This window comes from Mirounga angustirostris, unplaced genomic scaffold (assembly GCF_029215605.1).
Source record: "Mirounga angustirostris isolate CCGP_5_RB_7025 unplaced genomic scaffold, mMirAng1.0.hap1 SCAF_14, whole genome shotgun sequence".
Classification (NCBI taxonomy): domain Eukaryota; kingdom Metazoa; phylum Chordata; class Mammalia; order Carnivora; family Phocidae; genus Mirounga; species Mirounga angustirostris.
In genome coordinates, this window is record NW_026991722.1 from 66925470 (window position 1) to 66949454 (window position 23985).

Genomic DNA, 23985 nt, shown 5'->3' on the forward strand with positions numbered 1-23985 from the left:
TGCACTTAAAAAGACTGTAAAAAGTATTTGGGAATGTGGTGGGACAGTGGCTGCCCTGTGGCAGTGAGACCAGGAGGCTCTGGAAGGGAGGGCCTTGGGGAAGGGGACTAGAGTACTGGGTGTGTTGCATGGAAAATTGAATTGACTGGCTTGGGGAGGGTGTGGGAAAGCTCAGCAACAGTACATAAAATAAGTATAAAAATGAGGCCATTTTTGGGGCGCCTGGGTGACTCAGTCAGTTAAGCATCTGCCTTCAGCTCAGGTCGTGATCCCGGGGTCCTGGGATCGAGTCCCGCGTCGGGCTCCCTGCTCCACAGGGAGCCTCCTCCTCCTCCTCCCTCTGCTCCTCCCCACCCCCTTGTCTCTCCCTCTCTTTCTCTCTCTCTCAAATAAATAAAATATTTAAAAAAATAAATAAAAATAAGGCCATTTTTTATTCCAGCAAAAATGAAAAATTGTATTAAGGAAGAAAACTTAAGTTTTGTTTTTTTTTTTTAAAGATTTTATTTGAGAGAGAGAAGGAGAGACAGTGAGAGAGTACAAGTGGGGAAGAGAGGGAGAAGCGGGCTCCCTGCAGAGCAAGAAGCCCGATGCGGGGCTCGATCCCAGGACCCTGGGATCATGACCTGAGCCGAAGGTAGACACTTAACTGACTGAGCCACTCAGGTGCCCTGAAAACTTAAGTTTCCTTAATTAATAGTATATTGTTTGGCTCAGCAGTGAATATTTACCTAAGCATAAGGTAAATACGATATACTGAACTAACAGTCGTGTTATAATAGTACTGCGAGTAGGGTTCAGGGGGCAGAATCCTTCTCTACCTTAATAGATGTCAGGAGATGGTGTCTAGAATCGATGAACCCAAACACAGCATTACAGTTCAGAAACATGGAGGTCCATACCAGCAGAAGTAGCTAAAAACACGAAAGTCATTAACTCGGAGGAAGTTAGGCCATGGCAGAGGGCTACTGCTCTTGTTTTCTTTTAAGTGTTTGACTTCGTAAATTGTGTGCAAATACTTGTTTAATTAAAAATAAAAATTAATCTGTGGTTAGCAACACATGAACACTATAGAACACCAGCAGAAGGAAAGAAAAAAAGATTCACAGCTCCTGGTAACATCAGAGAGTGTACTTTCCAGTGTATACACAAATCACATTGTTTGTTTAAACAAAAATGACATTACACACAAATATTGTGCGACAAATGGCCTTTATCTTTAAGCATGTATCCCGAATGCCTCTTTTTGTCATTAACTGTTCTTCTAAAACAAAACTTAAGTGTATTGGAATATGAAACTTCTTTTAGGCCTTCTTAAAAACGCTCTTTAAAATACAAACACTGGTGAGAGCTGTGTCTTCTGCCCATAGATTAAGGTGTTCGTAAAACAAGAAGACCCAGTGTCTGCTTCTTCCTCCCTGGGTTGTGGTGGTCAGAACGCATCCCTTTCTCTCACAGATGGGGAGCCTGACCTGACCCTGCAGTTGTTGGTTGCAGACCAGTGTGGAGACACCCACAGCACCCTTGGGAATGTCAGGTCCGAGGCCGTGAAGCCAGACAAGATGGAGGAGACGCTCACGTGCATCATCTGCCAGGACCTGCTGCATGACTGTGTGAGGTACGCTACACGCCACAGGGAGACCTGGAGGAGCATCACAGCCGGGGAGGGGTGGCCCGGGGAAGCCAGCCCCCGGGTCATGTCGGCTTCGACGCTGTGGGGGCCACTGTTGTCATTTTCTTGGGTGGCCAACCCGCCCAAACCCCGGCGCCTGTGACCAGGGCTGTAGAAGAGCCCACAAGGCTGCTGCGGCAACGCCCTCAGTCGACACAGGTCCCAGGTAGCGCCGGTGGTCTGGTGCTCTGCAGACGCAGAACGGGAGAAGTGTGCCGAGCTTTAAGGGAATGTCGTGGTTAGCACAGAGGGGGTGCCCCGGAGTGAGGGTCCCAGGAATAGCTTAGGGAGAGCCCCCTCCTTGCTTCTCTGTGGGAACTTCAGGGTGAAAGCCATCTGAATTTCCACTCGGATGCAGGCCTTTTCCGCACTCAGGGCCCCTGTTCCTTATACGCCTGGAGCCACAGCCTGCTCTACTGTCCCTTCCAAGGCACAGACTGTCGCTTCGGTTTCTTTTAATTAACGAGGACCACGTCAAGGTGGTTGGGGTTGGACGCTGTGCTCACACGGGTTGTGGAAGGCAGGTGGCATTCCCAGTCTCTTAGCTGAGGATGCAGATGCCGCCAGCAGTGGGCCCCATATGCAGGTGGTTTAGCGCCCCGAGAGGCATGGTTCTAGGCTCTGCTGAGTCGAGTGAGCTCGGCTGGGGGGTGGGTAACTTGCTCACTTTTCTGTTTTGTGACCAACCCTCAGCCTGAGCGAGGCCACGTCCTCCTATGGGGAAAGAGGCAGCATGAACTGGGGTCCCTGCTTCTCATGCTCCAGGCAGGCCATGCCCCATGTACCCTGGCGTCTGGGGGGCTGCTGCGGCTTGGCAGACAGATGCTCCACCAGCGAGTGCTCTGTGGGGGCGTCTGAAGACCTGTCCTTGTGCCCTCAGCCTGCAGCCCTGCATGCACACCTTCTGTGCAGCCTGCTACTCAGGCTGGATGGAGCGCTCCACCTTGTGCCCCACCTGCCGCTGTCCAGTCGAGAGGATCTGTAAAAACCACATCCTGAACAACCTGGTGGAGGCCTACCTTCTCCAGCACCCAGGCAAGTGGAGAGCCTGCCCAGGCCTGGAGACTGCGGGTGTCTCTCCTGGGGCCCCCCAGCCAGGAGAGCCATGTCTTTTGCCTTCCAGACAAGAGTCGCAGCGAGGAAGATGTGCGGAGCATGGCTGCCAGGAATAAGATCACTCAAGACATGCTGCAGCCCAAAGTCAGGAGGTCTTTCTCTGACGAGGAGGGCAGTTCAGAGGACCTGCTGGAGCTGTCAGATGTGGACAGCGAATCCTCGGACGTTAGGTGAGCCTCTGCCTGGCTCTGAGTAGGGCAGGGAGCTGGGTAGGCAGCACGGAGTCCGAGTCCAGGTTCTGCACTGAGCAGTCCAGCTCCTGCGTGGTCTGGCCTCGCTTCTCACGGGTCCCGTCAGCTAGTGATGTTGCCTGCCTTGAGTGTGGCAAGGATGGGGTGGGCGCCGGCCAAGGACAGCCGCTCACTCAGTTGACTGGGGTGGGTATTTGCCACCCTGCCTCCTCCAGTACCCCCCTCCCTTTTCAGGTATACATGGAACCTCCCTTTTCAGGTATACATGGAACATTTATTTTTTGCTGTTATTTATCTGTATTTATTTCCAGCTTTATTGAGATGTAACTGGCACACAGCACCCTTTGAGTTTAAGGTATTCTGGCTAATGAATGGCTGGACTGGCGTCTGTTCTAAAGTAAAGACCACCACGCCCCACACCCTGGTATTTGCTGACACCTCGTCAGGTGCCTTGATGCACCAGCCACGACGGCGTCATGATTTAACATGTTCTTTGTCCCACACACGCGCACTTAGGCTGTAGCGCATCTGGTGAGCATCGAGTCCCACCCTGTGAGTTGCATTGTCATCGTTTGTCAGGACAGTACTGTGGGGAAGCTGCGGCCACCTGGCTGAGGACGCAGTCCTTCGAGACCTTACATTGGCTACTCTATGGTGCCGCTGTTTCCTGACTCAGAAGTGCACTGGCTGAGTTTCGGGTGGAGGCCATCACATTTAGAAAGACAAAAATCAAACCTCCCAAATGCACTATCTTTTGTTCCTTTTTGTAAAATTTAGCAAATGATGGCCAAGCCAAAAGAAGAAAACAAAAATCACTTTAGCGTGAACATTTTATTGTGTATCCTTCTGGCCACTCATATATGTAGCCACACATACTTCTTTTGTTAAGTAAGTAAAACACGATATGTTTAGAAATAAATATTCTTATAAAGATGGGATTATACTGTACATATGGTTTTACAGAGTTTCTCGTATTCTGACTTGAGAAGCTGTGCTGCAGTTTTAGTTACAGTTTGAGTTACCGTAACTGCAGTTGCAGTTTTGTGCACGTGTCCATTAACTGATGGAGGTAAGTGACGGCAGAGTGGTCAGGTCAGGTCAGAGAGCCTGCGGCGGGGCGCCTGGCTGGACCTGGCACCCATGTCATCCAGTGTCCGTCAGAAGGGTTTGTGGAAGGGTGTCAGGAAACCCGGCCTGCACTCGGTGTCGCCCGGGATGAAGGCCGTCTCGTTCCTAAATGAAGTTGAGTATTTTCTCACTGGGGTTTTCTCGTTAGGTCTTACCCCGTCCCTCACCGGCTCCTGCTGTTGGAGGCAGGCTCAGGAAGGCGTCCTCTGACTGAGATGAGGGAAGAGTCTTTGTCTCTTTTTCCTGTAGATTCTTTTTACCATTTGTGTTTTTAGAAAGCTCAGCTGACGTGCATAAAGCTAGGTGGGGCGGGGCTTCTGCTGCTGGGTCGGAAGCCCCTAGAGGACAGCAGCACTCAACTGTGGCACAAGACGTGCTCTGATTTGAATGCAGTTTCTTCGGTGCCCAGGGTGCCAGTCCTGAGCGTGCTGGGCAAAATGGGCCTGCCCCTGGACGTAGTTCACAGCTCGCCCAGCATCGAACCTGTGAGAGTGCATCCTGCCCCGTGTGGGGACTGAGCGGCCAGGCTCTGGGGGATGCTGTGCCAAAGCAAGGGGTGGGCAGGACGTGTCCCCGTATGCTAGGAACCGCCAAGGGGGATGAGGGTGGTGAGGAACAGAGCCCTCTAACTGCTGCTCTTCTGGGGTGAGCACTGACTGGGCGGCGGCAGCTGGTGCAGAGCTGAGGTGTGAAGTGGGCGACAGTGAGCAGAGAAGACGCCTCCAGGCTTGGGATCTGGATCTGGTCTCGTCATCAGGGCTAGGGGCATGGCCACCACCACCCACATGCTTGTGAGCAGGGGTCACCCTGCTTCTCCGCACTCCAGGTGTTCGTGTGGTTCGTGTGCTTTCCTTGCAGCCAGCCGTACATAGTATGCAGACAGTGCCCCGAGTACCGGAGGCAGGCGGGGCAGTCCCTCCCCTGCCCAGGGCCTGGCAGCGAGCCAGGGTCAGCACCGGCTCCTGGGGAGGCACCGTCCACATCCACCAGTGTCACGACAGGTGAGACGCCACCTTCCGTGCTGTTGTCCTACTGTGACCACCCAGGATGCAGCTGTCATTCCTGTGGACTCCTCTCCCATTCCTACCCGACTCTTGTCCCTGCCTCCGTGGTCTGCCACCTCTCATAACCTGTTGCTTCTCCTAGTCTGTTTTGGGCTAGGAAACCAGAGAGTTAACTTGTTCTCTCGTGGACCTCTGATCCTGGGCAGTCCTGGGGGTTCAGTCCTAAGCCTGACATTTGGGCCAGATGCCGTCAAGAAAGGGAAAGAGGACAGGTGGAATCTACGTTTTTGGCCCTGGCCATTCTGTAGTTAATGGCCCCGCAAGGCCTAGTTTCTTAGAGCCTGTCATGAGGCCACTGAGCCAGGATTGTGACCCAGAGCTATGTTATAGCCATCTGCCATGACGCCATGCTGTGGCTGTCTCCGTCGGTTCCCGTAGGCCCTGTGGACAGGGATGGGCAGCACCTGGTCACGTCCCAACTCTGCCATTCCTCAGGTGGGCTCCATCGTTTTCAGACTGCAGATGGAAGTCCCCAGTGGGACGGGGCCTGTAGTAAGTGTGTGTGCGCAGACGGAGCTTCCTGTGTGGCCATGGAGCGTCCGGGGGCTAGGCTATGTGGACACAGCTCCTGGGGTGGGGTCAGCCAGTCATGCCCACTGGGCCTGTCACTTGTTTATTTGGAAGACACAGAGATTAATATAGAACTTGCTTTATTGTTTTATGGCATGTGCTTTATGGCCTAAGGAAAGGTTAGAAAACCTTCAAGTGATCTTTGAAATCTTGGTACAACCGCTGATCCGAAAAGTCGCTTTGCTTATTTTTCATTTTATTTTAAAATGCTTCTTTTAGGTGGTAGGCTATCATTTGGCCACTTAAGAAAACAGGTCTGAGTTCTCCCTGGGTTTTCTTTTTTTTTTTTTTTTTTTAAAGATTTTATTTATTTATTTGAGAGAGAGAGAATGAGAGACAGAGAGCACGAGAGGGAAGAGGGCGGGGGGGGGGGAAGCAGACCCCCCGCGGAGCAGGGAGCCCGATGCGGGACTCGATCCCGGGACTCCAGGATCATGACCTGAGCCAAAGGCAGCCGCTTAACCAACTGAGCCACCCAGGTGCCCGCTCCCTGGGTTTTCTTGTGGATCAGTCTCCTTGTGTGCTTTCCAGCCAGTCCCCTAGATGTGGGTCTAACCTGTTCTTTCTGCCTGTGCCCCGGTACGTGCCGCCTGAATATGCTGTCTGTTCTGCAGCCCAGGATTATGTGTGTGCCCTGCAAGGCAGCCATGCCATATGCACCTGCTGCTTCCAGCCCATGCCAGACCGGAGAGCAGAACGTGAGCAGGACCCCCGCATCGCCCCCCAGCAGTGTGAGTAAGGGTGTGCACCTCTGCGCTGCCTGCCTGAGCAGCCTCCCCACCACGGAGCCTCTCCTGTGGATCCTTCTAGGCTCAGGTTTCAAAACGGTGTTGACTGCTGTGCATGCTGTGAAGTAAAGACATGGCCATGTTTTCTTGTCTGCAGAATAGGTTGTCACTGTGCAATCATGTTGAATAACCGTCTTTTTCCATCAATTGATAACCCACCCCTGTCATGCACCAAGTTTCCATGTATGGGTGGTTCTCTTTCTGAAGTCTGCATCTGACGTTTGTCCCCACGTCAGGACCGTGATATTTCTATAATGTGTCACTTTTTTAAGATTTTTATTTTATTTATTTATTTTAAAGATTTTATTTTTTATTTGACAGAGAGACAGCCAGAGAGGGGACACAAGCAGGGGGAGCGGGAGAGGAGAAGCAGGCTTCCTGCTCAGCGGGGAGCCCGATGCGGGGCTCGATCCCAGGACCCTGGGATCATGACCTGAGCCGAAGGCAGGCGCTCAACGACTGAGCCACCCAGGCGCCCTTTTTATTTATTTATTTTAAAGAGAGTGCGTGCACGTGGGGGTGGGGGAGGCAGGGGAGGGGCGGAGAGAGAATCTCAGGCAGACTCCCCGCTGAGCAGGGGCCCCCCGACGCGGGCCTCAGTCCCGTGATCCTGAGTCATGACCTGAGCCAAAATCAAGAGTTGGACCCCCGCCCGCTGAGCCACCCAGGCGCCCCATGACGTGTCACTTCTAAGTGTAATGAAGGAGATGCCGTGCTTTAATTTGCCGCTCGGGATTGCTCTTTAAGACGGAGTGTGTCACTATTTGACGGTTGCTTGAGTTTGTTCTTCGCCGAAGTGGCCTGACTGTGGTTGTGCTGTGTCCGCAGGTGCTGTGTGCCGGCAGCCTTTCTGCCACCTGTACTGGGGCTGTGCCCGGGCCGGCTGCCTCGGCTGTCTGGCCCCGTTCTGTGGTAATGCCGGGGCTTCGGCTGGCTGCCTGCAGCCTTTGCCTGTTCTCTGGTGCACTCGAGGGTGGTGCCGGGTCGTGTGGCCCGAGCTGGGGGAGGCCGCCGTTAGCGACCCTGCTTTTTCCTGACATTTGCAAGTGTCGCTCTGCCAGCTCAAAGCCAAGCAATAACAGAACAACCCCGGGGATGCCGAGTTCAGCCGGGAGGGTTCCCGTATGGGCAAGGAACACCACCACTAAAACCGCCCGGTCTGGCCGCGGTGTTGAGTCTTCACAGCGCCAGACCGGGTGCCGAGGAGACTGAGAGGGCCGTCCATTTCAGGAAGGAGTGGAATGGAAGTCATTTGCCTGCTCTCTTTTTAAAACTGTATTTTTTTTTTTAAGATTTTATTTATTTGACAGAGAGAGACACAGCGAGAGAGGGAACACAAGCAGGGGGAGTGGGAGAGGGAGAAGCAGGGGGAGTGGGAGAGGGAGAAGCAGACTCCCCACTGAGCAGGGAGCCCGATGCTGGGCTCGATCCCAGGACCCTGAGATCATGACCTGAGCTGAAGGCAGATGCTTAACAACTGAGCCACCCAGGCGTCCCTAAAACTGTATTTTGTCATGGAACTTTTTATTCTTTCTAGACCCTATTAGAAAGGAAATTTGGTCATCTTAGTGTCAGTGAATGATGCTTTCGTAGAACGTCTGTAAGACGGGTGACTTTGCTTCCTTCCATTGGCAGAGCTAGACCTGGGCGACAGGTGTTTGGACGGGGTTCTGAGCAACAACCACTACGAGTCGGATGTCCTCAAGGTAACAGACTTCCCATACAGGCGTGGGTGGGGCTCAGGCCAAGAGAGGCCCCCGTAAGGTTTTCAGCTCTCCTAATGGCTCTTCCTAGTATTGCCACTGAGTGCACCACATGGGTGTTTTTCTGTGTTCCCCACGTTCCCAAAAGGAGGTATTTCCTTCATGCCCATTATGCCACGAATCCACAGGGATTGGCTCCAGTGCCTGTTTGTCCCTTGCAGAGAGTTTCTGGGTCTGGGTGGGGAGTGGGCCAGCCCTTTGGTGGAACCAGGGCCTCTCTCTGACTTCCTCCTCTCTGACATTTTCCTTCCCATGTTTTAGGAAGCTGGCCCGACTCCTCAGCACCACTGCATTCTGGTTAGATGTCTACGTGGTGCTTTCTTGTGTGTAGGTTCGCACAGAAGGAGCCAAGCAGCTCTGTGTGTCTGAAGGGCAGAACGTAGATCCAAACCCTCCACACTTCCTCGTGTGGTCATGGGCTAGAGCTGCTCTGGCCAAGGGTGGGTGTCCCACCACTCCTGTGCTAGGAATGTCTTTGCGGGATTTTAGAGAGAGTGTGGTAACTCACATGTTCACAGTTCTGAAGTTAGCCCTCCTTTTGAGGCTCTGACAGAGCATCTCAGACAAGAACCCTGTGAACTAGGTGGTGAGCTAAGTGTTATCATGTCAGGCTCGGGCAGCGGGGTCCTCGGGCTGTCCCAGGTGTCCTGTGGTCTTGGAAGCAGACCCCCACAACTGCACACAGCACTCCCCCTCAGCTGCCCGATACAAATCCCTGCCATGTTTAGCTCGCCTGGGCTGTGGCTTTACCCACCTTCAGGGGCCTTTTATGAAACTTCTGCCTTCTTGTCATTTTAGTGTTTCTTCTTCCAAGCTAGTATCTTAAGATTTCGCTTCTTCCCCGTCACAGAATTACCTGGCAACCAGGGGTTTGACGTGGAAAAATATGTTGACTGAAAGTCTGGTGGCTCTGCAGAGGGGAGCGTTTTTACTGTCTGGTAAGCATCGTGGCCCTTGCTTCCCTCTCTGCAGAGGGGGTGCCTTTGACTCCTGTAACGCAGTAGAACCTGCCAGGTCGAGCACGGGCAGCTCCTGTGCGGCTGCCTTCCCACACGCACAGCCTCGCCCTCCCCCCAGCCTGACAGAGGCGGACAGGAAGGTGCCGACACTTCCGGTTTTCTTTAAAGTTCCAGGGTTTCTCTGCCATGGGGAAGGGCGGGTCCCAGCTGAAGAGACCGGGTCTCTACCTTTGTCAGCATGGAAGTCCTGGGGCTGGCTGCTTGTTACCAGACTCTCAGGGCCCTCATTGGCCTCTCGCTTGGTGTGTTGGTGACGGGGTGTAGGCTTGCCCTGTCTCCCAGGGACACCCAGGACATTGTGAAATGTGATTTTTGTCACTGAGGGAGGGGGCTGCAAAAAAATCAGCAAACGCCTTTTTTTTTTTTCTTTAAGATTTTACTTATTTATGGGGCGCCTGGGTGGCGCAGTCGGTTGAGCGACTGCCTTCGGCTCAGGTCATGATCCTGGAGTCCCAGGATCGAGTCCCACATCGGGCTCCCTGCTCGGCGGGGGGTTCTGCTTCTCCCTCTGACCCTCCCCCCTCTGGTGCGCTCGCTCTCTCTCTCTCTCTCTCTCTCTGTTTCTCAAAAAGATTTTACTTATTTATTTGAGAGAGAGGGCGTATGTGTGCAGGGAGGAGTAAAGACGGAGGGAGAAGGAGGAAGGGAACGAATCCCAAGCAGACTCCCCACTGAGCGTGGAGCCCAATGCAGGGCTTGATCCCACAGCCCTGAGATCATGACTTGAGACCTGAGCAGAAACCAAGAGTCAGACCCTCAACCGACTCAGCCACCCAGGAGCCCCAAATGACTTTTCTTTCTGAGACATACATTATCATGAAAGGTAATGATATCTTTAGAAGTTGTTGGGGATCCTTCTAAGCAGTTTCTGTCTTGTGGACACATTCTCACAAGTGTCTCAGGTCTTCTCTGCAGCAGCCCTGGGGCTGCCCAGACCTATCATCTGAGCCTGAACTCCGTTAGCTTCTTAAGGACTACTCTAAGGATGACATGGCTCACAAAGACATGTGAGTGACAGAGGGAGGCACGAAGGATAAGTGAACGTCACTGGGAATCCCAGCACCTGAGCAGTGATGATCCTTGCATGGCCTGTGCACCTGCCCACATGTGCACACCATCCTCGTAAATGAAGCCCTACCACCTGCGCTGTTCTGTAGCCTGTTTGCTCAGCAGTACACCTTGATTTTTATTACGTAGCGTTCCAATACCATGGTTTATTTTGCCGATTCATGAGTAGAGGATATTGAGGGATTTTTTCTCCTTTTCACTCTCTGAGTCAGCACTGTAGCTGCTGAGTGAGCATGCAGTGTGTTAGGCTTGAGAAATTGTTCCATTTGGCTAAATAAGTAGGGTTGTTGGACAGCGCTCAGCACAGTTGGGACTTTGCCACAGTGACTTTCCTGCTCAAGGACGTGCCTCAGGTGTGAAGGCCAGCATCTTCTTGAGCCCGGCTGCCCTGCAGTCTTGTAAATACAGAGCAGGCAAACTGGACGTATCGTCGTTTGTCTGCCTGTGTTGGAACATTAACAGAATTGAAGATCTTTTTTTTTTTTTTTTTAAAGATTTTTATTTATTTATTTGACAGAGAGAGACACAGCGAGAGAGGGAACACAAGCAGGGGGAATGGGAGAGGGAGAAGCAGGCTTCCCGCCGAGCAGGGAGCCCGATGCGGGGCTCGATCCCAGGACCCCGGGATCATGACCTGAGCCGAAGGCAGACGCTTAACGACTGAGCCACCCAGGCGCCCCCAAGATCTTTTTGTTTCGTGGTTCACTGGCTTGTGACCTTGGCCCACATTAAGCTGTCTGGATGTGGGGGTCTGGTTGGTGTATGGTCTTTGTCATATAAAGGGGCAATGGGTTTGTGTTAAGCAGGTAGGTAGTCAGATTTACAAGTCCTTTCCTGGGTGCTGTTTGGTTTTTGTGACATACTTAGAATAATATTCATTCTTTTCAGTACTTTTTAAAAATTTTAAGATATTTGAATTTTTTCTATCCAAGTGGAATTATTTTGGTGTGAGGAAGTAGGTTGGTCTCGTTCTCGTTTTCTGAGTGTCTGGCCCCTATCTCTGCCTCCCGTGTGGAGCGGTGCTGGGTTTCCCACTCTTTGCAAGGCCGCAGCTGCTCTGGAAACAGGAGGCCGCGAGCTGACTGGCATGCCCACGTGAGGCTGTGCTCCTTGCAGATCACAGAGTCACGGGGAACACCGTGCTGTGTTACTGCTGTGGCCTGCGGAGCTTCCGAGAGCTGACCTACCAGTATCGACAGAGCATTCCTGCCTCCGAGTTGCCAGGTGAGGAAGCCCCTCGCCCCCAACTCAGTTCTGCCTGGACGGGCTTCTGTGTTCCTTCTTACAATAGGTACTCTGTTTGGGCCTTTGCTCCGTGTTCTCAGCAGGGACAAAACTGGGCAGTAGTCTCACTTCCTAACTGGGTTTTCAATTAAACTTTTTTCCTTTCCTGAAATCTTGAGCAGGCCAAGGACACTAGTTATAAAGCATGACAAAATGCGATGCCTTTTCCTGCTGTTTGTCCCCTTGGGTCTTTACTTAAATTCACGTAGCTGAGCTTGTGAGTGTGATGTACAGTACAAATACATCATTTTTTCTCTTCCTAGTGGCTGTCACATCCCGTCCTGATTGCTACTGGGGCCGCAACTGCCGCACTCAGGTGAAGGCCCACCACGCAATGTGAGTGAGACACACTCTGCCAGGCGGGGGCATGGGTGTCGGCACGGGTCCTCAGGGCTGGGAAAGGGGCGCCAAGATGGTGGTCCTGCAGAAAGGCACACCCCCGCTTTCCTAACAGGAAGGTGATTTTTTCTTTTAAGTGTTTTGGCAAGTTGATACCTCGGCTTTTAGGGATGTTTTTGAACTAGTTAGTTATTTACTTGTAAATATACTAGTTTCGTCATTTTGTTTGTCTGAAGCCCCGTGGTATATAAAGTGGTGCTGTCGTTTCTGTGTTCTGCAGAACACAGCTGCTGTTCCCCGCCGATGCACCAGAGGGTTAGCACTTTCTTAATCGGTGGCTGTGGTCACTGAGAACTTCTGAGCCCCCAGCTCAGAAGTCCTGGTGCTCTGGGTCTGTCTTCAGTGCCTTGAGCAGGTGTCTGTGATGGCTCAGTGACTCTCACCGGGCATTTCCAGCTCACAGTGACATCTGCATTGCCACGTGGGGTCATTTGTAGGTGCAGGTGAGGTGATGATGTGACTCAGTCACGGACTGATGCTGTTTGAGGCTGCTATGATCCCCAGTCATTCATGGTTCAAATCAGAGTCACTGAGAGTGTGTCCCTGGTGCAGGTGACAAGGACCCAAGTAAAGGCTCAAAGACGGAGTCTGTGGAATAAAACCCTTGTTTTGTAGTTGAGCGTAGACAGTGTGAAGGAGACCATTTCATTATAGGGAAAGAAATTTTACTGGTAACTCGCTGATCTTTCTTAATAAAAACATGGGTAAGGATAGCAAAGACATACCTGTCTTCCTCTGGGGATGCCCTGCTCTTCACAAAGGGAGGTGGTGGTGCCGTCGCCCAGCAGGCGAGTCTGTCCGTCCCGCGGGGTGGCCCCTGGTGCCATGGGGACACTGAGGAGGTTTTGAGTCTTTGAGTCTCTTCTCTAAGGAAATTACCTAAAGATGTCTGACTTTTGAAATTTAAAAAGGAAAAAGAAGGCTGCCGTAGGGATTAATTTCTTTGATGGTACTAAAAACGTGCCTCCGTGCGCCACCCCACATGAAGTCAGCTTCTCATGACGTACTTTCAGCGGCTGACTTCAGGATCCGCTTATGTGAATACTTTTTTTTACTCTTTTCTCCTTGCAGGAAATTCAATCATATCTGTGAACAGACAAGGTTCAAGAACTAAGCATCTAGGAGGCGCCAGGTGGCTTGGGCGGTATTGGAGGTCAATGACAACGTTTCAGAAAATACTGGATACAGACATTTTAAGGGCATTTTACAGTCCCCCAGGGGATGCTGGAGGTTTCTGCGTCTGGCACTGTAGTGTGACTTCTCTTGTGGAGTGAGACCTTCTTAGCGAGACGCCCCCACCCCCCGCCCCCGCCCCAGTGGCCTGGGAGGCCGGGGCAGCACGACCCACCCCTCCTCTGAGCTCAGGCCGCCCAGAGCACTTCGGCCAGAAGAACCGCTCTCAGCCGTCCCTTCCCATTGAGGCGATGACGTTCAGGTTTGCTCTTTATACCTTTCCCAAAACTATGGTTCAAACAGACCTCTCTCTTCAAGGAAGCTTCCATGGGAGAAAAAGGAAAGTCTGTTGTTTAAGGGAAAGGGATCAAAAGTTTACAGCCTGCAGGGCACACCCGAGCGCCCCGCTGCGGGGACAGCTACGGCGGCTTAGGCTTTTTTGTAACAGGTTTGGTGCTTATCTTCTAGTGAGATTTATCACAAATGGTAGCACAAGTAATATAATTTATAATTTACAAATTGACTAAAATTGGGATAGTAGGGTATTTGAAAGAATAAACATATGTTTCTGTTTATTAGAAAAAGAAAAAATCAGATGTCCAGAACTGCTAACCCTAGACACCCAGCGTCAGGTGTGTGGCCCTGTCCTAAGAGGGCAGAAGTTGGGGTGCCACCACCCTAAGCCTGCTGTGGAGCAAAGCATTGGTGCATGCTTCTCGCTCTGTCAGCTCAGCTGCAAGCCCCGCTGAGCTGCCCCACGATCTTCATTTCTTCCTGCTGGGCCAGGTCAGCCCTGGTGGTGCCCCCGCCCACCTGGAGCAGCGCTTCCTCGGAAGTACGAGAACCCTTTGCTCCCACTAGGCCTGTCCTGCGTTGGGTTTGCCATGTCGTCTGGAATAATACTTGAAATTTTGTTCGTTAAAAAAAAAGTTTTTTACCTTTTGTTGAAATCATATGTTATTTTTGTTTGCAAAATTGTAACCTTTTGCTTCTTCTCAGGAATAGGATTTTCAACTATTGTCTTGCTCTTGATACAGACTCTGAGAAGCAGAGCTCTGTTTGTGGAAGAGGCCTCCTCCTCCCTGCATTCTAATAAACAAGCCGTGTCTGTTTCTCTCCTCTCCACACTGGTTTGCGTGTCGGCTGCGACGTGCTGCCCCTTCTGTCACGGTGGCGGGCTACCGGCGCTGCTGGTGGACTGACCACTGCTCCTGAGAGCCCAGCTGGTAGCCCTGCTCTCAGACGAGCCACATGGGACGTGGGCTTGGGGCTCAGGTCTGAGTACTTGGTGAAAAGGGAAAAGGCACAGGATCTCATGGATCCATCAACCCCAAGTGACAGCCTTTTGGTTGCATGTTGAAGCTGTGGTTTTGTGTCTAAGCCCTGGGCTCAGCCTGTGCAGGAGGGAGGCCTGCCCTCCACATCTTAGGGCCTTGCCTCATCACTCCCTTCCCTCCCAAAAAGGTAAGAACAAAGATGTGGCTCTTAAGGGCTATGCCAGCTTTTTAGGCCTAGGTTAAAACAGAACATGTGACTTCCCTTGGGCTGCACTGGATCCTTCCATGAAGGAAGGGCACACATCATGTTAGACTGCGGGGTCCACGGTGCAGGGCCAACTCTGCTGGGACTTGGGCTCCCTGTTTCTGATGAGAACTTGTGTGCTCTCACTCATGGGAGGAGCTTGGGGGCAGGACAGTTATTCTCTGGGCTGTTTCACAGACCTGGGTGGGTGTGCGGTCGGGAGGTTTTTATGACTTCCTGTTCCTCAACACCCTCCCACCCCACCTGACAGCCAGTCCACAGTTGGGCTGCAGCCCTGTGGGGGGGGGGGGCGGGGGGGAGGTGGTGGTGGTGGTGATGATGGTGGTGGTGATGGTGGTGATGGTGGTGGTGCTGGTGGTGATGGTGGTGATGGTGGTGGTGGTGGTGATGGTGGTGATGGTGATGATGTTGGTGGTTGTGATGGTGATGGTGGTGATGGTGATGATGGTGGTGATGGTGATGGTAATGATGATGGTGGTGGTGGTAGTGATGGTGATGATGGTGGTGATGATGGTGGTAGTGATGGTGATGGTGGTGATGGTGTGGTGGTGGTGATGGTGGTGGTGATGGTGATGATGGTGGTGATGGTGGTGGTGATGGTGGTGGTGATGGTGGTGTTGGTGATGGTGGGGGGTAGTGATGGTGGTGGTGATGATGGTGGTGATGGTGGTGATGACGGTGGTGGTGATGATGGTGGTGGTGATGGTGGTGATGGTGACGGTGGTGGTGATGATGGTGACGGTGGTGGTGATGATGGTGATGATGGTGGTGGTGATGGTGATGATGATGGTGACGGTGGTGATGGTGGTGGTGGTGGTGGTGATGATGGTGGTGGTGTGGTGATGGTGATGGTGGTGATGATGGTGGTGATGGTGGTGATGGTGGTGGTGATGGTGATGATGGTGGTGGTGATGGTGGTGATGGTAATGATGGTGATGGTGGTGGTGATGGTGGTGATGGTGGTGGTGGTGGTGGTGATGGTGGTGATGATGGTGGTGGTGACGGTGATGATGGTGATGATGGTGATGGTGGTGGTGATGGTGACGGTGGTGGTGATGGTGGTGATGATGGTGACGGTGGTGGTGATGATGGTGGTGGTGGTGATGATGATGGTGACAGTGGTGGTGATGATGGTGACGGTGGTGGTGATGGTGGTGGTGGTGGTGGTGGTGATGGTGATGATGGTGGTGGTGATGGTGGTGGTGATGGTGGTGTTGGTGATGGTGGGGGGTAGTGATGGTGGTGGTGATGGTGATGATGGTGGTGATGGTGGTGATGACGGTGGTGGTGATGGTGGTGGTGACGGTGGTGATGACGGTGGTGATGACGGTGGTGATGACGGTGGTGATGACGGTGGTGGTGGTGATGGTGGTGGTGGTGGTGGTGGTGGTGGCAGCGGTGGCAGCACAGGCTGCCGGGGCGTGACTGGCCAGCTCAAGACTCCATGTGCTTGTGTGCAGGTCCTTGGGCCAGTCCCGGAGCAGGCACGGCTGGATATCTGCTGCCGGCTTCCTGCCCTCTCCTCCTCCCACAGCCTCACCCAGCCCATCCCCAGACCCGTGTCCCTCTTGGTCTCATGCCCGCCTCAGAAGAGGGGCCAACCCTGCCCACACCCCCATCTGCGGCACACCTTCCTGGCCTGTGGGTCCGAGCTGTGAGGGGAGCCGTGGACCTGTGGAGGATCCTTACTGGGCGCAGCCAGAATCCAGCAACTCGTCTTGGATCCCGCAGAGCTGACAGGGTCAGAGTCACAGGCCCAGATGCGAGAGCAGCAGAGTGGTGCCCCAGGGACGCAACCAAACTGGGAGAGGAGGGGGAGAGGGTCGTCATGCAGCCTGCAGAGAGGAGGCCCAGAGAAGCCCGTCTCTGAATCAGGATGGCTGTGGTGGACACCAGCAGTCCGAAGCCAACCTCCAGGCTGGAGGGAGGAAATGAATGGGGGACTGATTGGATTCAGAAAGCCCAGGGTAGATCTGGCTTCAGGGGTGGCTGGATGCAGGAAACAACGCCATGCTGGGACCCTTGTCTCCCTGTGTTGATGGCCACCGCTTCCCAGACCTCAGCTTCCATCAAGCAGGAGCAGGTGAACTTAACCCACTGCTTCAAATGGAAACTCATCCCTGACCTAATCACTAGTGGGCCAGACCAGGGGCACCCGCCACCACCTGGGCCATCAGCACTCCACAGGCAGGTGGGGTCCCCTCAGGCCAGAGGAAGAGGAGTGTCCCAGGTTGTCAGTGGAAAGCAGACCGGCTGCTGGCAGTGGCTCTGGGGCTTAAACCCAGCAGGCCACTCAGCCTGCTAGACCTCAGCCTGCTGAGGCCTGACCCTAATGGGGACTCTACTGGCAGCGGCCTGGAGGGAGCTCCAGGCGGGTCTCAGTTACTCCCCTCGGAGATGCCCGCCCGTGTGGGGTGGGACATGGAGGAGCCCAGACACACTTGGGGAGATTCACAGCTCCCTGCAGAATGCATTTCAAGGACCTTGAGGCACATGGAGTGCAGCCCAGTCACGCCTCTCTCAGTCTACGCCATCTCTCAGGACATCGGCAAAAGTGAATGCAGCGGAGTGAAGCCATGTGCATTCTTTCCTGCTTTCAGCCACTGTCCCAGCTATTCGGAGGGGCCTGAGGGAGACCCCGTTGTGAAGATTGGCCCGCTGAAGGTGGCCAGCCCCACCATGAGCTCTGTGACCTGCAGAAGGGCTGCCTTGCCAGCTCCCAGGAGACCGTCGTTCTGGTCTCAGGAATGTCGTGACCCAGTAACTTAAAGACAGCCATTTAAAAATCATGAAAATTTGGAATTCATAAGTCACGCTAAAGGTAGTAAGCACTCAGGACTCCTCTCTTCCCAGTGAATTTACTGCATCTGACCGTCACGTGTGCTCTCAGGGGTATTTGCGTCGACATGTCTGCATGACGCAGGTTCTCTATGATGGTGTGCATCCTGCCCACCCGCCCGTTTGTGGACCTCAAGTTGGTGGCTTGAAATTTGTCCCCCGGGAGGATTCACACCGTGGAAATTGATAAATGCTACACATCAGGGTCATTTGTTCCTGTTTATTCTGGAAAGAAGTTTGCACAGCGCATGACTGCAGCCGACCAATATAACCATGAGAACTAACACACTTTGAAAACACCATGTTTTGGGGTGGCCTGTTGCATAGAAAAGAATGACAGTATCATGGCCCACGAAGGCCTAGTACTGGGTGGCCCTGCCCCTCCGCCAGAAAATCTTCCTTTCTGCCCACCCCACCTGTAGGGCCCTCCTACACCCTCCACTGCTGCAGAGCACCAGATGGTCACGCAGCTCGGTTCAGATCCCCTCCTCAGAGAGGCCTCCCTGGACACTCACCTCATGCCATCCTCCAACCCAGCCATGCTAGCATTTGCCCGCTTGGTGCCTGTCACTATGGGAAAGTAAACATTTGCTTACTGTGTGTTTCCCCCTCAAAAATCCAGAGCAGCGATCTTCCTGCCTTGTTCACTCTTGTGTACTCAGCCCAAACATCTGACCTGGGCAAGCATCTAATGATTGCTGGCAGACTAATCAGCTGGTGGTTGAGTGCACGGATGAATGCAAAGACTCAGCTTAGGCATCACTTGGCAGGATCTTCCCCGATGCAAGAGGACAGCTCCTTCCTCCCTCTCTGTTAAGCCTCATGCGCTCTCATTTTTTTTCTTTTTAAGATTTTATTTTTTTGAGAGCAAGTGAGCACGAGCAGGGGGTAGGGGCAAAGGGAGAAGCAGACTCCCTCCTGAGCAGGGAGCCTGATGCTGAACTCCACCCCAGGACCCTGAGATCATGACCTGAGCTGAAGGTAGACACTTAACTTCCTGAGCCACCCAGGCACCCTCTTTTTTTTTTTTTTTTCCTTGTATGTTTGTCTCCTTCTGAAAGCTTGAAACTCATCAGTGGCTTTTCCACTGCGCTGACGGACCCTGTGCAGCTTGCCCCTCATGGCAGACCCCCTCCCACTCTGTGCTGATTCCTTTCCTGGTAAAGCTCTTCCCCAGACCCTTACCTGCCTGCCTCTTTGTCATACAAGTTTAGTTCAACTATAATTTCCTCAAAGAAGTCTTTCAACACAGGACTCTCCTTGCTATTCCCATGCCTGAAACACTTCCCACAATGACCTGCTTGACTCCCTACTTTATTCATGTGTTTGCTCAAACTCCTCTTAGGGCCTCCCTAGACGGTCTGTCTAAAATAGCAGCATGCCTCCACACCCTGTTTCTTTACCCTGCTCTTTTCTGAACTCACTTACTGTCTTGTGTTTCTGTGTAAGCACCCGTGACAGCAGGGATTGTGAGTGTCTAGAGGAGTGCCTGGAGTACAGGAGGCCATAATTAATACTGAGTGAATGAATCATGTAAATGGTAGCCCCTCCCACTGACACACACAGTTGGCTTCACAGGAATGATGCCCTGAAGGGCAGGTCTTCCCCACACAAACAAAGCTGGACTGGAGCAGGGATCCTGCCTCCTTTAAAAAAAAAAAAAATTTTTATTTATTTATTTGACAGAGACACAGCGAGAGAGAGGGAACACAAGCAGGGGGAGTGGGAGAGGGAGAAGCAGGCTTCCCGCTGAGCAGGGAGCCCGATGTGGGGCTCGATCCCAGGACCCTGGGATCATGACCTGAACCGAAGGCAGATGCTTAATGACTGAGCCACCCAGGCCCCTGGGATCCTGTCTCCTGCTCCCCGGCTAGCCCCTACACTTAGAATAGTGACCAGCACATTCAAGTCACTGGAATGTGTCCACCAACGGACGGATGACAAAATATGGTGTATCCAGACAGTGCAGTATTATTCATCTGTAAAAAGGAACAAAGTTCTGATACATGCTAAAAATGAATGAATCTCAAAGGCTAATGCTAAGTAAAAGAGAAGGCAGTTACAAAATGTCACGTATTGTGTGGTTCTTTTTATATGAAATGTCCAGAATAGGCCAATCCATAGAGACAGAAAGTAGTTAGTGGTTGTCGAGAGAAGGGGGGTTGGGGGGACTGCATGCATATGGACTAGAGGGACCCTTTGGGGGTTATGGAGATGTTTTATTACTGCATTGAAGTAAATCCAGCTTTATTTACTAAAATGTAAATAACTATAAATTTAAAAATTGATTGTACACATAAAATGGGTAAATTATACTGTATATAAATGATACCTTAATAAACTTAAAATTTTTACTTAGCATTTTTTTCCCTGCACGGATATGCCGTTGATATATAGGCTCATTTGTTTTAACATTTAGTGTTGTCTGTCACATTTTACTCGTAATTTGTTTCTCCAGTTTCCCACACTATACTACAGCTATGCAAGGTGCAATCTCAAAACCAGGAAACACGTTAGTCCAGAGTGTGTACAGCTCAGGATGCAGAATTGCTTTCACCACAAAGACCTCTCTCCTGCCCCACTTTTCCACCCCCACCCCACCATTCCTTGGCAACCACTAATCTGCTTTCCATCTCTACAATCATATCATTTCACAAATGTTATGTAAGTGAAAGCATGTAATACAGTATCGTTCTTTTGAGATTTTTCCCCTCTCAGCATCATAATGCCTTGGAGACTCATCTAAATTGCTGCATGTATCAATAGTCCTTTTTTATTGCTGAAGAGAGTCCCATGATGTGGATGTGGATGCTCCACAGTTTAACCATTCATCTGTTGTGGGGTTGGTCGGATTTTGGTTGTTTCCAGTTTTTTGTGTGGATTTAAGTTTCATTTCTCTCAGATAAGTATCCAGGAGTGCAGTTGCTGGGTCATACAATCAAGTATATGTTTAATTTAAAGAAATGGCCAAACTACAGAGTGGCTGTACCATTTTATAGTCCCACCAGTAATGTATGAAAAATCTAGTTTCTCCACATCATTGCTAGCATTTAGTATTGCTACTATATATTTTAGCTGCTCCAGTAGGTATGTGTAGTAAGATCTCGAGGTGGTCTTAATTCACATTTTTATAATGGCCAGTGATGAACATCTTTCACAAGCTTGTTTGCCATCTGTATATCCTTTTCGGTGAAATGCCTCTTCATATGTTGGCCTATCTTCTAACTGCTTTTTTTTTTTTTTTAAGTTTTGGGAGTTCTTAATATATTCTAGGTTCCAGTCCTTTATCAAATATACGGTTTGCAAATATTTTGTAACTGTCTGTAGCTTGTCTTTTCATTGTCTTGTTGGAATCTTTCTCAAAACAAACGTTCTTAATTTTGGTGAAGTCCAGTTTATTCATTTTGTTCTTTTGTGGTATCATGTCCAAGAACACTTCAGCAAGCCCTCAGTCCTGAAATTTTCCCTCTGTTTTCTTGTAAAAGTTTTATAGTTTCACATATTTCTGCATTTAAGTCCATGATCATTTTGAGTTAAATTTTGCATTTGCAGTTGAGATGACAATCTATGTAGAAGAGTCCAAGGAATTTATAAGAAGAAAAACTCCTAGAACTAATGAGTTCAGCAAGTTCTCAGGATACAAGATCAACACACAGCATTTAATCACATTTCTATACACTAACAATGAACGTGTGGAAACCAGACTTTAAAACGTTACCATTTACAATTACTGCAAAGAAAATTAAATACTTCGGTATCAACAACATGTACAGGATCTAGGTGGCTCAGTCGTTAAGCGTCTGCCTTCAGCTCAGGTCATGATCCCAGGGTCCTGGGATCGAGCCCTGCATCGGGCTCCCTGCTCGGCGGGAGGCCTGCTTCTCCCTCTCCCGCTCCCCCTGTTTGTGTTCCCTCGCTTGCTGTGTCTCTGTCAAATAAATAAATAAAATCTTTAAAAACAACAAAAAACCCAACATGTACAGGATCTGTCCGATCAAAATTCCAAAATGTCAAAAGAAGTCAGAGAAGACCTAAGTGGGAGACATACCACCTTCACGGATTGAAAGTCTCGACATAGGAAAGATGTCAATTCTCCCCAAATCGGTCTATAGTTTCAGCGCAATTCTATCAAAATCCCAGGAAGGATTTTTATACACATAGGAAGTTTATTCCAAAATCTACATGGGAGGGCATGGGTCCCCAAATACCCGGAACAATCCCGAGAAAAGCAAAGCGGGAGAAACGCCCGGCCCAACGTCAGGGCTGCGGCGCTGGGGGCCGCGGTGTGAGCGAGGGACGCGCCACGGAGGACGTCAGGGAGAATCCGACAACCGCGAAACACCCCACAAGCAGCCGACTGATTTTTCACGAGTGTGCGAAATCACGTTAATGCAGGAAGGACAGTTTTTTCAATAAACGGTGCAGAAACAATTCCATACCCGTAGACAAAAAGAGGAAAAAACCCTTCACCTAAACCTCAGGGCCTGTTCCAACAGCATTTTTATTTATTTATTTTTAAGACCTTGCTATGGCTCCACAGCAGGGGTCACTTCTGCATTGGCACCTTAAGATAAATAAGAACCGGCGCGGGGCGAGGGGGTGGTTCGGGGTTCGAGGGGCGGCGGGGACGAGCCCCGGCGCCCACCCCACCCAGCTGCACGGACTCCGCCCATCGGCCCCCACCCGCGCCCGGGCCTCTTAGCCACGCCCCGCAACGGGGCCGAGGGGGCGGGGCGAGGGTGACCACGCCCACAGCCTGACAGCTGGGGCGGGGCGGGGACCCGAGCCCTGGCCACGCCACTTCCGCCGGAAGTTCTCTTGTTTAGCTTCCGGCTGGAGTTGTGCTGCAAGTTCAGAGGTTGCATTTCCGTAAGGGAGAGACTCGCAAACTTACTTTTTGAAGTCCGCCTCGCGCCAGTTGTGAGTGGGCTCTCGAGTCCCACCCTGCGGTCGGGGCCGCCCGGCCCGAGGGCGGCTGTTGGCCGGCAGAAGTGGACGGTGTGTCTCCCGGAACGGAGGCAGCGCGCCCAGGCTGTTTCCGGAGGGTCCTAGCCGGTCGCCGCGCCGCGCCGCGCCCCGCCCCTCGCGCGGCCACGTCTCCACTGGAGTAGCGAGGCCGGCAGCCGCCGAGGCTTCCACGGCGCCCGGGTGAGGGTCGCGGGCAGGCGCCCGGGCCGGGGCTCCGGCCTGGGAGGGTGCGGGCCGGCCGGGGGGCGCGGCGCGGTCGGGGCGGGGGCCAGGCAGCGGGCGAGGGGCGCCGGGCCTGGGCGGGCGGACGCGGCTCCAGCCGGAGCGGTGACGCCCCGCGTCGGTCCCGCAGCTCGCCGTTGGTAGCCTCGGGGCCTGGAGCCGGCTTCCTGACCCCCCGCCCGGCGAGCCCTTCCCGAGCGCTGTGTCCGCGGCGCGGGGCGCGATTTCTGTCAGGCGCCCCCCGCTGCTGAGGGCTGCTTGGGAAGCGCCGCGCGGCGCGTGAGGGAGGGCTCCCGTCCTTGTGCAGAAGTTCTGCCAGGCTGGCGAGCCTGCGTGCGGTCGGGAGGCTAGCGGGCGGCCGGCTGCGGGCAGTGCCGGCGGCTGCTCGCCCCTCCCTGAGCCTGGACTCCGGCCAGCTTCGGGGGCTGAGCGCGGGCCTTGCCCGAGGGCCGGGGCCGGGCTCGGCCCTGGGACGGAGCCGGCGAACGGCGCGGCCTTCGTTCTGCAGACGTCGGTGGCGTTAGTGGCGTGACAGGCGCTCTGCCGGGCCTCGGACTCCGAACTCAGCCTCGGTGCCGGTGCGCACGGCAAGTCGGTGCTGCTGTGGGGTGGGTCTGCGGGGAGGCCTCTGTGGCGGGACGGGAGTGTTGCGGGCAGAGGGAGAGTAACCCTGGTGACCGCCGTGAAGAAGTGGGTCGAGGCTGCAGTGAGAAGGGAGGACAGTGACGGGGGACGGGGATGCGGGTGGCCGGCCACTTCCTAGTCCGTGGTCGGAGGCTTGGGTCTTATTGCCAGTGTGATCGGAAACCGCTGGCACGGAGTCTGCCGTTTACAGGTGCCTCACGCATTTCAGACCGTTTCCGATCGTTCCTTTCGCATTGCCAACCCGTTTCTGGAATGAGCGCTTTCAGTTCATGCACCTTGGGTGGCAAGAAAAGAAAATAAAAATCATCTGGCGTTGCCAAGATTCAGAAGTAGCGTTGCTTTTTGTTTTTGTTTTTGCCAGTCGCCTTCAGCAGTGCACTTCCTAAGTGAGAGCATCTTCGGTTGGCTTCACCTGTCAGTGCTGACGAGCAGCAGCTGAAGGGAACACAACACTAATACTCAGTGACCGTTCATGGAGGCTGTGGGACAGGCCTGTGCCTTGTTGCATTTAATCTTGGCAAGATTTTGTATTCTT

The 23985-nt window shown here is 52.6% G+C and overlaps 3 protein-coding genes across 19 annotated transcripts in view; all 3 read left to right on the forward strand.

Annotated features, from left to right (window-relative positions):
• CHFR (checkpoint with forkhead and ring finger domains) overlaps positions 1 to 14360 on the forward strand; it is a 29278-nt gene extending 14918 nt beyond the window's left edge. For 6 of the 7 annotated variants that reach the window (XM_064578129.1, XM_064578130.1, XM_045887884.3 and 3 more), the window contains 11 exons: positions 1459 to 1618; positions 2553 to 2707; positions 2796 to 2958; positions 4966 to 5108; positions 6356 to 6472; positions 7358 to 7441; positions 8165 to 8235; positions 9143 to 9230; positions 11496 to 11603; positions 11927 to 11999; positions 13134 to 14360. In XM_064578129.1, coding sequence (XP_064434199.1) covers positions 1459 to 1618; positions 2553 to 2707; positions 2796 to 2958; positions 4966 to 5108; positions 6356 to 6472; positions 7358 to 7441; positions 8165 to 8235; positions 9143 to 9230; positions 11496 to 11603; positions 11927 to 11999; positions 13134 to 13176 — 1205 coding nt within the window. In that variant the 3' untranslated portion in view covers positions 13177 to 14360. The remainder of the gene's footprint in view (positions 1 to 1458; positions 1619 to 2552; positions 2708 to 2795; positions 2959 to 4965; positions 5109 to 6355; positions 6473 to 7357; positions 7442 to 8164; positions 8236 to 9142; positions 9231 to 11495; positions 11604 to 11926; positions 12000 to 13133) is intronic. The other variant, XM_064578128.1, reaches the window with a different exon arrangement.
• On the forward strand, positions 13487 to 17820 carry LOC135362461 (uncharacterized). Its single transcript, XM_064577683.1, has 2 exons — positions 13487 to 13497; positions 15028 to 17820. Exons 1-2 carry the CDS (start codon positions 13487 to 13489, stop codon positions 16433 to 16435), a joined length of 1419 nt encoding a protein of 472 aa, XP_064433753.1. The 3' UTR covers positions 16436 to 17820.
• A 4644-nt stretch (positions 17821 to 22464) lies between these two features.
• GOLGA3 (golgin A3) overlaps positions 22465 to 23985 on the forward strand; it is a 45093-nt gene continuing 43572 nt past the window's right edge. For 5 of the 11 annotated variants that reach the window (XM_064578122.1, XM_064578120.1, XM_064578124.1 and 2 more), the window contains exon 1: positions 22469 to 22763. The gene's annotated coding sequence lies outside the window, so the exon portion shown is untranslated. Of the gene's footprint in view, positions 22764 to 22878; positions 23384 to 23985 lie in introns of those variants that run through there. The other 6 variants (XR_010407371.1, XR_010407372.1, XM_064578121.1 and 3 more) reach the window with 4 other exon arrangements.